Genomic DNA, 13,699 nt, shown 5'->3' with positions numbered 1-13,699 from the left:
AATGCGGAACGCACATTGCCGGTGTCTGTGTTTTGCGGATCCGCAAAACACACACGGATGTGTGAATGGACCGTTAATCTGTATGCAGTAAGCCAGCGCTACTGGTGACTGCTTTCTAGCAGTCAGAGTTCCAGATATCCTTCATAGACACAGTTAAATCAATTTTCCCAACACAGTTTCAACAGACTAAGGCCTCATGCACATGACTTTTTTTTTTGCGGTCCGCAAAACGTATTTCCGTTGTTCAGTGATCTGTGACCGTTTTTTCTTCCGTGGGTCTTCCTTGATTTTCCGAGGATCCACGGACATGAAAAGTGAAAAAAAAAACTAAGTCAAGTTTGCATTGAAAATGATAGGAAAAACGGACACGGATCACGGACACGGATCACGGACGCGGATGACTATCTTGTGTGCATCCGTGATTTTTCATGGATCCATTGACTTGAATGGGTCCGTGAACCGTTGTCCGTGAAAAAAATAGGACAGGTCCTATTTTTTTCACGGACTGGAAAAACGGATCACGGACGCGGATGCCAAACGGTGCATTTTACGATTTTTCCACGGACCCATTGAAAGTCAATGGGTCCACGAAAAAAAAACGGAACAACGGCCGCAGATGCACACAACAGTCGTGTGCATGAGGCCTAACACAGAAAGTGATGACATATCTCTAGAATACACCACTGCTTCTTGATTGGAGGGGATCTGACTGCTAGGACCTCCACCCATCTTGAGAATAAAGGGGCTCCAGTGCAGGCTTGGCACTTCAGTTGCTTCATTGCATAGCTTCTTTCAAGTGAGTGTACTGAGATCCACTGCACAGACAGGGGCCAGGAGCACCAAGGTGCAAGGGGCAACAAAGCTCGCACTGCAGTCCCTTCATTCTTAGAATCAGCGAGAGTGTCAGAGATCAGATTTCCAAGATTATAAAGTGATGACAAAGGAGTAAAAAAAAATAATTCTGTCTGCTAGGGAGAGTTTAGGAGATTACTTCATGCCATCATACATCAAACTCAATAATAGCACAACATGCATAAACTCCACCTAGTGGTGGCTGCAGGCAGCAAGAATTATATCATTTATCGCTATGGCTGGCATTTCACTTTGATGGAGATGTGGATATCATTCTTTATCCTACAAGATGGCTCCCATATACTCCAGCTCTCAGACAACGCCTTATCTTCTCCAAAGCACGAAGGTTTCACCCTCCCCAAGAGGATCCGCCTTCCTGATGTGTCACATATGACGTATGCTGTACTGCTGTTAGTGAAGAAGCCATTACAAGATGGCGCTTGCTGTTAGATATTTACATAGTTTGCATACCACAGTTAGTATAACAATGCACAATGCGCAGATGCCAGGTGTTATCTCTTTTCTTATTTTTGTATTCTAGCCAATGGAACAATGCCACGAGCCTTAGGGGGAATGCCCCCTCTGATGTACTTATAAACTGCTTCACTTCCTTGAATAAATGAGAAATTGCTTTGACCCTACAGTGTGTCAGAGTTATTTTTTCCGTGCACATAAAGTCCTTGGATTACTACTAATTTGGAGCAGTAAAGCAAACGCAATTGGTCCTGATTAAGGGCATCTTAATCAGGACCAAAGTATTATGACAACAGATTGTATCACATGGCGTAGCAGTCCAGGGTGTAGCGTAGATGATTAAGAACAAAGCCAGGGGGGTTAGGGTGGTGGCCCTTCTCCTACTCTCTCCCCCCCTGCCAAGGAGTTCACAACAACAAATATCAGCAAACCGAGAAGGGTTAACAGGACAAATGTTAATAAATGTTAGTGGATACTGGTTTTGCTTCTCTTTGGTTTCCTGGTAATATATATAGTTAATCAAAACAGATCAAAACAAAAGTTCATCAGCTAGCAGAGTTAGGAAGGCAGATATCAACTAATTTCAGTTGTATTAATTGCCAGTGCTGACTTTCCACCTGAAACTCCCACAGAAACCGTCCATCCCACAGACCACATCACCAGACATCGCAAAGTGAGCCAGGCAAGGTCTGCGACACGGGTAAAACAAGCAGCCCGGGTTCACCAGCCGCAGCAGAACCAGACACACATCGGCAGGTGAGCAAATGTTAGCAAGTGTTAACAGAAATTAATTATGCTTGCTTTGCGGAGTTAGTTCATGGTTCGTGGGAATCACTCCTCAGGCTACTCACGCACTCCAGACCAGCGCAGATCATCTGTATCCCCCGGACAAGTAACGCTCAAGCTGCCACAGGATGCCGCTACCAGCACATGAACGTATGCGCTCTCCATGGCGTCTCTAGCATCCAGCCTGGATCAGACCGGAGCAAAGGAGAGCAGAGCTAACGGAGCCAGGGGAGCTCAACAGCCACCAGGCAGACCCCACCGCCAGGTCAGATCAGTGTCGACACCGCCACTCAAGGTACCACCATCACAAACTGTCAGCCGCCCTCCATCTCAACTGGGGCTCGTCATCCAACATCAAGCCGGGGGCAGGATACAGGGAGTGCCGACGCTCAGCAGGTACGAACGGTCCAACGCATGCGGCCAGGAGGGGGAGGAGGTGGGAGGGATCGCGGCACGCCTACGTCCTCACGTCATGCCGCTATTCTATGATTCTCATTGCATCTTCAGGGCATCTTCAACAACTTGTTGTCATTGTCCCGTGTGCAGGCACCAGGTTCTTGTGAATTTGAATTTGTGCCTTTGTGTTCAATGGCGGTTCATGTTGCCACTGTTCCGTTCATCCTGGCCTCGGCTACTTGTGTGTGTGAATTAATGGCAATGTGCTCTGTATCTCTCCTCAGTTCAGTACTGTGTGAGTTAATGTTCGCTGCTCTTTTGTTTCCATCTGTGTGACTGAGTTTTTTAAGTCTAGTATATATGTCCTAATTTTGTGTTCTGCCACTGGCCATGCAATCTCAGCTTTTGCTCAGATTCTGTTGGATCTTTGCATGTTCTGTCTGGATTCTGTGAGGTCTGTTCCGTGTGTTGTCTGAATTCTGTCCTAGTTCTGAATTCCCAAGTTCTAGCTCTTTGCTGATCGGTCTTGTCAAGTTTCTTCATCTGGACCTGCTATCTCTGTACTGTCTCCTAGTGTTCTGTTTCTGTAGTCTATTTGTCCTAGTTCCTGTAGTCTGTATGTTCACGTTCCTGATATCTGTATGTCTGGGTTCCTGAGGTCTGACTGTCTGCCAGTGCTTTAGCACTTGTCTGTATTCTGCCTGGTTCTGAATTAATGCCCTGCCTGCTCCTCTTGTGCGTGCACTAGTATCTCTGACCTGTGTGTGTCAGCTGCCAACTACACTGGGGCAATCCACGGAGGTAGAGGTCTGGTTACTAACTCGCAGAGAACTTCACATCCCTGTACAGGGGTTAAAGGGCGAATACTGGGGAGGAGCCAGAAAACGCCCTTAGGGTTAGCCCTACACCAAACCGGTTACATGGCACAGTGGTTCCACAAGCATTTTCCATACCAATGGCTATACATGGGATCTGAAACTCCCCATAAGATGGATATCAACATGTACAATTAGGGACCCCTAAATCAGATCCCGGTGTATGGAGCCTACAGGGAAACACATTTTGATCTCTGTCGTTTGAACTCCCGAGGCTATGACTTGAGGACAGGCAGGAGACTGGGATTATCTACAGTAAAACTGAAATATACTGTAAATATACTGTATGTAATGGTGGCTGAGAGGCCCACAGCACTTTGTATCTCTGCACACGGTTTCTTTGCTATGATAACTGTTTGTTGGTAATAGATGACCAATTTAACAAAGCCGCATCCTGAGAAGTGAAGTTTGATGCCAACAAACACAACAATAGGAAAAGAAAACTTACTTTTTGTAACGACTCCTTCGAGCCGGATGATATTTGGATGATCAAACTGTCCCATGATACTGGCTTCTCGCAGAAAATCTCGCCGCTGCCTGTCCATGTAACCTCCTTTTAAAGTTTTAATGGCCACAGGGATTTCTTTCTTTGCAGGCGTCTTCAATCTTCCGCTACAAACCTCTCCAAACTCCCCTAAAATGATAACTTAGCATTAATCCAGATACCACTCATATTGCTCTGCATGTGCAGCGTACATCATCCAAAGCGAAGCTAAAAACAGCAACAATCCAGAAAGACATCCTTAATAGAAATATCCAAACCTTCTGCCTGGTCTTAGGGCTCTTTCACACATAGAAACACAGAATGTGTCGGCAGATAAGAACCATTTGGCCCATCTAGTCTGCCCAATATACTGAATACTATGAATAGCCCTTGGCCCTATCTTATATGAAGGATGGCCTTATGCCTATCCCATGCATGCTTAAACTCCTCCATTGTATTTGCAGCTACCACTTCTGCATAAAGGCTATTCCATGCATCCACTACTCTCTGAGTAAAGTAATACTTCCTGATATTACTTTTAAACCTTTGCCCCTCTAATTTAAAACTATGTCCTCTTGTAGCAGTTTTTCTTCTTTTAAATATTCTCTCCTCTTTTACCTTGTTGATTCCCTTTATGTATTTAAAAGTTTCTATCATATCCCCTCTGTCTCGTCTTTCTTCCAAGCTATACATGTTAAGGTCCTTTAATCTTTCCTGGTAAGTTTTATCCTGCAATCCATGTACTAGTTTAGTAGCTCTTCTCTGAACTCTCTCCAAAGTATCAATATCCTTCTGGAGATATGGTCTCCAGTACTGCGCACAATACTCCAAATGAGGTCTCACTAGTGCTCTGTAGAGCGGCATGAGCACCTCCCTCTTTCTACTGGTAATGCCTCTCCTAAAGCATTCTGCTAGCATTTCCTGTAGCTCTATGACATTGTCTGCATGAAAGAGAGCCAAGCCCTGTTCCGGACTGCAGAGACACGGAGCATTAACATGATTGATCTGTGCCTCTCTGTAATCTTTTTACTACAAAATTGTGATTTTATAGCAAAAAGGTCACAGAGAGGCACAGAGCATTATCAATCATGTTAATGCTCCGTGTCTCTGCTGTCCGGAATGGGGCTTGGCACTCTTTCATGCAGCGGATTACCCGCACGGGATCTGCTCGTGTGAAAGAGCCTTTAGAGTAAAATTAACCTTCTAGAGTATTTATTCAGTGTTACAGAAGCTAATGATAGTTTCTGTTTTAAGATAACAAACACGGGAAAGCGTTCTTGTACCCTGCTATTAATGTAATTAGCTAGTGGGAAGATATTCACTTATATAAAACACAATACAAAATCCAGAGAATTGTCTGCAATCTACTGTGAAACTTTTTAGATTTCCTAACAGGGGCATAGCTACCATTGAAGGAAGGAAAGTGGCGGTTATGGGGTCCTGGAGGAGGACAAATGGATTTATTTCGGGGCCCGGGGAGCGGTGAGTATAATGGCACTAGTCTTAGCACTGGTATTTCTCACCCCTTGATGGTCCTCTCCAGGCGCCTGCGCTTCACTAAGTACTCACAGCGTACAGCTTCAGGACGAGATGTGGTAGGTGTAGGAGTGCACTATGACCTAACGATGTGCGATGTCAGGACACAGTGTAGTGCGTGCCAAGACACAGTGCTGCATGAAGAGCGGAGGAGCCCGCAGGAGGAGAAGAGAGGTATTTTCTTTGGTCCGGTCTGAGGTCTGCATTAAGGAGACCAAGGGGGGAACCCCTTTCAAAAATTTGCTGTGAGGCCCAGTTAGTTCTAGTTACACCATTGATTAGCTGATGACAATGTGGTAACGCAATAGTAAATCCTTGATTGTGGATAAAATGAAAGGTTCATGTCGAATCTACAATTTAGAGGTAATAGGAAATGGCAAAAATATTCCCTATAAAATCAGAATTCTAGAGCATCTTGTTAGAAGTCTGTGTTGTAACCTTACTCTCTTTTTCTCCCTAGAAATGTATGAAAATTATTTATTGCGTGTTATCGATCACCTTGTCAATCAGGTGTGTCCTACACGGTCTGGCATTAGGGTGTGTGGGGACACGCCTCATTGACAGGGGAAACAGTAACGCAGTTATTTGTACATTTTTTGGAAAAATATTTGGAAGGCACAAGTGGGGGAGATTTAATAAGCTGCATGCACCAGAATTCTGTCTTACACCACATTTAGAGTGCACACATACAGTACAGACCAAAAGTTTGGACACACCTTCTCATTCAAAGAGTTTTCTTTATTTTCATGACTATGAAAATTGTAGATTCACACAGAAGGCATCAAAACTATGAATTAACACATGTGGAATTATATACATAACAAACAAGTGTGAAACAACTGAATCTATGTCATATTCTAGGTTCTTCAAAGTAGCCACCTTTTGCTTGGATTACTGCTTTGCACACTCTTGGCATTCTCTTGATGAGCTTCAAGAGGTAGTCCCCTGAAATGGTTTTCACTTCACAGGTGTGCCCTGTCAGGTTTAATAAGTGGGATTTCTTGCCTTATAAATGGGGTTGGGACCATCAGTTGCGTTGAGGAGAAGTCAGGTGGATACACAGCTGATAGTCCTACTGAATAGACTGTTAGAATTTGTATTATGGCAAGAAAAAAGCAGCTAAGTAAAGAAAAACTAGTGGCCATCATTACTTTAAGAAATGAAGGTCAGTCAGTCAGCCGAAAAATTGGGAAAACTTTGAAAGTAAGGGCTATTTGACCATGAAGGAGAGTGATGGGGTACTGCGCCAGATGACCTGGCCTCCACAGTCACCGGACCTGAACCCAATCGAGATGGTTTGGGGTGAGCTGGACCGCAGCGTGAAGGCAAAAGGGCCAACAAGTGCTAAGCATCTCTGGGAACTCCTTCAAGACTGTTGGAAGACCATTTCAGGGGACTACCTCTTGAAGCTCATCAAGAGAATGCCAAGAGTGTGCAAAGCAGTAATCAAAGTAAAAGGTGGCTACTTTGAAGAATCTAGAATATGACATATTTTCAGTTGTTTCACACTTGTTTATTATGTATATAATTCCACATGTGTTAATTCATAGTTTTGATGCCTTCATAGTCATGAAAATAAAGAAAACTCTTTGAATGAGAAGGTGTGTCCAAACTTTTGGTCTGCACTGTACATTGCAGAATTTTACGCAACAAAATCTGCAGGTGAGGATAAGGTTGCGGTTTTTGCTGCGGATTATGCTGTAGCCAATTTTTCCACACTGGAATAGGATGGGTATTTCTTTGTGAATGATGTTGCGGGTTTCTGGGCAGATAAAATCTCCATTGAAATTAATGGAAACATTAAATTACAGGAAATCGGCAACAAATCATTATTTGCATTCTTTTTGGCTGCGGAATTTATATTCTGCAGCTAAACAGAATGCAGGTATTGACACTTTTCACCTCTACAGGCTATAATAGGGGATTTCTTTATGTTGTGGAAAATTCTGTAATGTGTGAGGGCATCCTTATTATGTGTTTGAGGGCCCCTGCAAACACAAATTTGCTCTGGTGCCATAGGATTCAATTGTGTCTTTTGCCATTATGCATGTTTTTTTATGCTTTTTTTTTAAAAAACAGAATATAAAGATTTGTAAAGCTCACAGACCCTTATTTTATTCACAATAGATCATAGAACACATGAGATATTGACAGTGAGAAACGCTACCATTTCGTAAAAAAAAAAACTCATTTAGAACTTTATGGCAGCAAAGCATTTAAAAAAAGGTGGGACAAGGCAACACAAGGCTGGAGAAATAAGTGGTACTAATAAAAAACATCTGGAGGAGCAATTTGCAACTAAGTCACTTGGTATAAAAAGAGCATGTTAGAGCAGCAGAGGTTCACCAAACTGCAAAAAACTGCATCTAAAAATTGTGGCACAATTCCAGAAAAATGTTCTTCAACGTAAAATTGCGAAAACTTTGAATATCCCACCATCTACAGTACATAATATTATTAAAAGATTAAAAGCAGTCATGATTCTGTACTGGAAATCACTGCACTGGCTCAGGAACACTTCCAGAAATCTTTGTTTGTGAACACAGTTCGATGTCCATCCAAAAATGCAAGTTAACACTGCATCATGCAAAGAATCCAGACTGAGGCAAAATAGAAAATTGTTCTGTGGTCAGATGAATCAAAACTTGAAATTCTTTTAGGAAACTATGGATGTCGTGTTTGAGGACTCAAGAGGAGAGGAACCATTAAGCTTATCAGTGCACAGTTCAAAAACCTGTGTTTTTAAACAAATGCTAGAGACTCAAAAAGTGTACTGTGTTTAATTTTTCACACAGATTTTCAGCTAACATCTGGAGCAGGTGTCTTTACCACAGAAGATTTTTCCACGCGAGTAAAAAACATTTTAATGCGTTTTGCACGCACGTGAGAAAAATCGGCATGTTTGGTACCCAAACCCGAACTTCTTCACAGAAGTTCGGGTTTGGGTTAGGTGTTGTGTAGATTGTATTATTTTCCCTTATAACATGGTTATAAGGGAAAATAATAGCATTCTTAATACAGAATGCATAGTACAATAGGGCTGGAGAGGTTAAAAAAAAATTAAAAATTATTTAACTCACCTTAATCCACTTGTTCGCACAGGTCCTTTTCCTCACAAGTGGATTAAGGTGAGTTAAATTATTATTATTATTTTTTTAACCCCTCCAGCCCTATTGTACTATGCATTCGGTTTTAAGAATGCTATTATTTTCCCTTATAACCATGTTATAAGGGAAAATAATACAATCTACACAACCCCATACCCGAACTTCTGTGAAGAAGTTTGGGTTTGGGTACCAAACATGCCGATTTTTCTCACGTTCGCGCAAAACGCATTAAAATGTTTTTCACTCGCGCGTAAAAATCGCCCGTGTGAAAGGGGCCTAAAGTGCAAGACATGGGCATTTAGGTTTAGTTCTTGAACTCAGGAAATACAAAGTAGAAAAAAAATTGTGAATACAGTGTATATATATATATATATATACACTGTACACTGCATATAATATTTTTTTTTCTACTTCATATTACCTGCTGAATAATATCCTGCTGGGAGTTAGAAATTATTTTTTCTGAGCTTTTTGCTAAATTATGACATGCTAAAAATTTCAGCAATTTCATAACATTTTCATAAGGCAGAATAATCTTCCCGACAGAAATTTACCCAGGAATGTTTGTGCCATACAGCATGTAATATTTCATAATAACAAACACATTTCCCTGGCACCAGTAATTCCAGTGTGATTTCCCTTCAGATCCACATTACTAGGTTTCAGTTAATGTTTCCCCGCATGCTCATCCCATTTCCACAGAAGACCAGCCTTTTCTTGAACATTAAAGTCATATCTGAAATAATATCATAGCTGAGGACTAATAACTGTAGCGACCCCGTGCTTATGGAGAAAATTGTTAAGCTTTTTTAACCACTTCTTGATCTCCCATTGACTATAAACGTCCTCGGGCGGTCTCTGGGGGGTGTATTTCCACTGTGACTGTGGCTACTATGTCAGCCCCAGTTACAGGAGAGATCAATAGTAAAAAAAAAAAATATGAAGTTAAATGTCTCCCAGAGGTCTTATATGACCTTATAGGGAACACAAAGTGTAAAAAAAAAAAAGTTTCACATAAAAAAATTTCCCCCCCAAATACATTATTTTGAAAATGTTAAAAATAGAAGAAAATAAATAAAATAGACATACTGTATTTGATACCACCGTGTCCGCAATGACCATATATTTTATAATAATAATATCATATGATCTACCCCATCAGATGAACACCGTAAAAAAAAAAACATTACGCCAAAACAGATTTTTTTGTTAGCTCACTGCCCAAAAAACATAATGTTAATCAATCAAAAAGTCGTATGTACCCCAAAATGGTAGCAATAAAAACATCACCTCATTCTGCAAAAAATGAGCCCCCCACACAATATCATAGCCAGAAAAATAAAAAAAAATATGGCTCTAAGAAAATTGCAAACAAAAACATGATTTATTTTCTAAAAATGCTCTTATTGTGTAAAACATAAAAAATACACATACCATATTTGGCATCGCCACGTCCGTAACAATTGGCTCTATAAAAATATCACATGATCACAAGTGAACAGTGTAAAAAACTAATAAAAATTATGACAAAACAGCTGTTTTTTGTCACCTCACAAAAAACCTAATATCAATCAAAAAGTTGTATGTACCCTGAAATGGTAGCAATAATAACGTCACCTCATTTTGCAAAAAACAAGCCCTCACACAAGACTATAGCCAGAAAAATGAAAAAAAATATATGGCTCTAAAAAAATGCCAACACAAAAACATGATTTATTTAAAAAAATAAATTTTATTGTGTAAAACGTAAAAAAAAAAATATATAAATATTTTGTATTGTTGCATCCGTAATGACAGGATCTATAAAAATATCATATGATCTACCCCTTTATGTAAACAGTATATAAAAAAAAAATAATGACACCAAACATTTTTTTTGTGACTTCACCTCCCAAAAAATTTGATAAAAAGCAACCAGAAAGCAAAATGTACCCCAAAATGGTGCCAATAAAAACTACATCTTGTCCCGCACAAAATAAGCCCTCACGCAGCTCATTCAACAAAAAATTAAAGTTATCACTCTTAAAAACCCCGACAGAAAATTCCATGTTAGACAATCCAGATTTTCTGCTCCCTTTTGAGCCCTGACGTATTCCAAAATAACAGTTTATGACAACAGTTGGGGTGTTACTGTATTCAGGAGAAAGTGGGTAGCAAATTGTGGGGATATATAGTCCTGTTTGGACTATAGAAAAAGCTGACGGCGAAACGCGCGTCGGGGCACAGTCTGACGGGTTGTGGCAGATCTTTTTGGGTCAGTATGCTAGATTATCTGCTAGATACATGTTATTCTATTATGGCAGTATGTATGTTAATGTCCCGTGGATCCAGGATCGGAACTCTGATTTTGTGACCACACTATATGGACAGAATAACAGTACTTGTATGCACTGATTATATTTTCCCATGTATATTGTTGCACTTGCACTTTATATGATTGTATCAGTAATTGCCATATATCCACAGTCTGATTAGGATTTTTAAATGTTCTTAAATTTTCTGTGTGGCCAGAAATTGTTATAACTCTGTGAGTATTAATAAAATTTAGTATTATTTGAATTACAACTGACTATGGAGTTATAATTTGTTATTTTGAAATTGATCTATGTATCTTAATATTGGTTTCGCTAAAGGTGATACTGGATTGCTTACGCAGTAAGTATAGGGAAACAGTGTTGGTTTTTCATGACTGTTTGGACCTAAAGCACCATTTTCTTGTAAAATAAAATATAAAAATTTTAATTTTCACACCCAAGTATTAAAAATTCTATAAAACACCTGCTAAGTGAAGTGCTTGCTACACCCCTAAAAAATTGCTTGGGTGGTGTAGTTTACAAAATGTGGTCACTTTTTGGGGGTTTTGACTGTGGGGGAACCTCTTCAAATGCAACATGGTGCCTAAAGACCATTCCGGCAAAATCTGCCCTCCAAAAACCATATGGCGCTCCTTGCCTTCTGTGCCTGAACTGAACTGCAGAATCGGGGTAAAAAATATTGAGGTTTGTTTTGTTAACCCTTGCTGTATTCCAGGAAAAAAATTATTAAAATAGAAAATCTGCAAAGAAAAGTGAAATTTTGAAATGTCACCTCTATTTTGATTTAATTTCAATGGAATACCTAAATGGTTAACAACATTTCTAAAACCAGTTTTGAATAGTTTGAGGGGTTATTTATGGGTTGGTTCTATTATATACTGTAAGCCCCACAAAGTGACTTCAGAACTGAACTGGTCCTTAAAAAAGTTGTCTTAAAAATTTAAAAAATAGCTTCTAAAATTCGAAACCTTCTAACGTCCTAAAAAAATTAAATTACATTACCAAAATGATGCCAACATAAAGTAGACATACTGGGAATGTTAATTAATGAATATTTTATGAGGCATCACTATCTGTCTTAAAAAAACCAAAATTTTCGTTAACTTTTAGATTTTTTTAAAAATAAAGATAAAACATATTGACTCAAATTTACCATTAACATGAAGTACAATGTGTCACGAGAAAACAATCTCTGAATGGCTTGGATAAGTAAAAGCATTGCAGAGTTTTTACCACATAAAGTGACACATGTCAGATTTGCAAAATTAGGCCTGGTCAGGAAAGGGGTAAATGGCCCGGTCTGGAAGTGATTAAAGGTGGGTTTAGACGGGCTGACTAAGCGACAGATTGTCAGGAAGGAAATGTTCCTTCCCGACAGTTGGCTGCTCGTTCAGTGAAGGAATTCGCACATTTACATGCAGTGATCTCCTTCACTGTATAAGGACGAGGGATTGCTATAGCGATCCATCATCCTCATACAGAATCATGGCTTCTGAGCAGCAGATCACTGTTTAGACCACATTCATTCTCTGCTCCATTCATTCGCTATGGTAATTTCAGTGAAAGGTGAGCGTTGTACAAGGCTGTCTCTGACGGTCTCATATAGAATCAATGAAATGGCAGGGTGCATGCTCATGGCAGGGAGCAGCGCCCTCATTGTCAGGATACAATTTTTATTCCTTTTTGCTTTCTTAAAAAACATAAAAATTTTGAAATGTTTTGTCTGGAAATTGATAAGAAAGGAAAATATAATCTTTTTTCATCATTTTCACAATTTTTCCATATATATAGTAAGAAGGTACCTGGAATCATCGTGGATGGAAGGTATGTGTCACCGAGGTTCCTGGCCTCGGTGAAGTAAGAGCCGTTTTTTTATGTGTCAGCAGCAGCTGTTGCTAATTGACACCTTGAGATTTTGCATGGCTGTCATAGCTGATCCGGTACGGCTCTTACTGGGAGTAGTCAAAGTGCTAGGTGGGTGACTACTCTTAATGTTCTAGGCCAGGTTTTGCCAGGCATAAAAACCAGCCAGCACTGCCAAGTGTGGTGGATTTACCTTCCTCTGACAGTGGAGTTCAGGAGTCTGTGTGCTGTGAACTGAGGGCTGTGCTGGGATTTGAAGTTTGAGCCGTGCTGGAGGACTCAGGCCCCTCTAAAGGCAAACAGGCCCCCTATGGACTGCTAACAGGGTGGGAAAAGGTGACTTTTATTATTTATGGACTTTCCTTGTGTGTGAACAAACACCAAGCCACCTGCATTTTGTGATACACCTTATCTGTATTATACACCAATGTGTGAATATATACCGCTGTGTACTTTGCCTCTATACTGCATCCGCTAGTCCTAACTACCAGAGTGAATCCCCACAATATATATATATATATATATATACAGGGTGGGCCATTTATATGGATACACCTTAATAAAATGGGATTGGTTGGTGATATTAACTTCCTGTTTGTGGCACATTAGTATATGTGAGGGGGGAAACTTTTCAAGATGGGTGGTGACCATGGCGGCCATTTTGAAGTCAGCCAGTTTGAATCCAACTTTTGTTTTTTCAATAGGAAGAGGGTCATGTGACACATCAAACTTATTGGGAATTTCACAAGAAAAACAATGGTGTTCTTGGTTTTAATGTAACTTTATTCTTTAATGAGTTATTTACAAGTTTCTGACCACTTATAAAATGTGTTCAATGTGCTGCCCATCGTGTTGGATTGTCAATGCAACCCTCTTCTCCCACTCTTCACACACTGATAGCAACACCGCAGGAGAAATGCTAGCACAGGCTTCCAGTATCCGTAGTTTCAGGTGCTGCACATCTCGTATCTTCACAGCATAGACAATTGCCTTCAGATGACCCCAAAGATA

General features: G+C 40.3%; 1 protein-coding gene across 1 annotated transcript in view; it reads right to left on the bottom strand.

Moving 5' to 3' along the window:
* The window catches only part of EPHA6 (EPH receptor A6), a 1,083,458-nt gene that overhangs the window by 196,240 nt on the left and 873,519 nt on the right, over positions 1–13,699 (bottom strand). Inside the window, exon 11 of the mRNA XM_040423272.1 lies at positions 3,832–4,017. Within this exon, the coding sequence (XP_040279206.1) occupies positions 3,832–4,017 (186 nt within the window). The remainder of the gene's footprint in view (positions 1–3,831; positions 4,018–13,699) is intronic.

This window comes from Bufo bufo, chromosome 3 (genome assembly GCF_905171765.1).
Source record: "Bufo bufo chromosome 3, aBufBuf1.1, whole genome shotgun sequence".
Lineage (NCBI taxonomy): Eukaryota > Metazoa > Chordata > Amphibia > Anura > Bufonidae > Bufo > Bufo bufo.
This window is presented reverse-complemented; position numbering and strand designations above follow the sequence as displayed.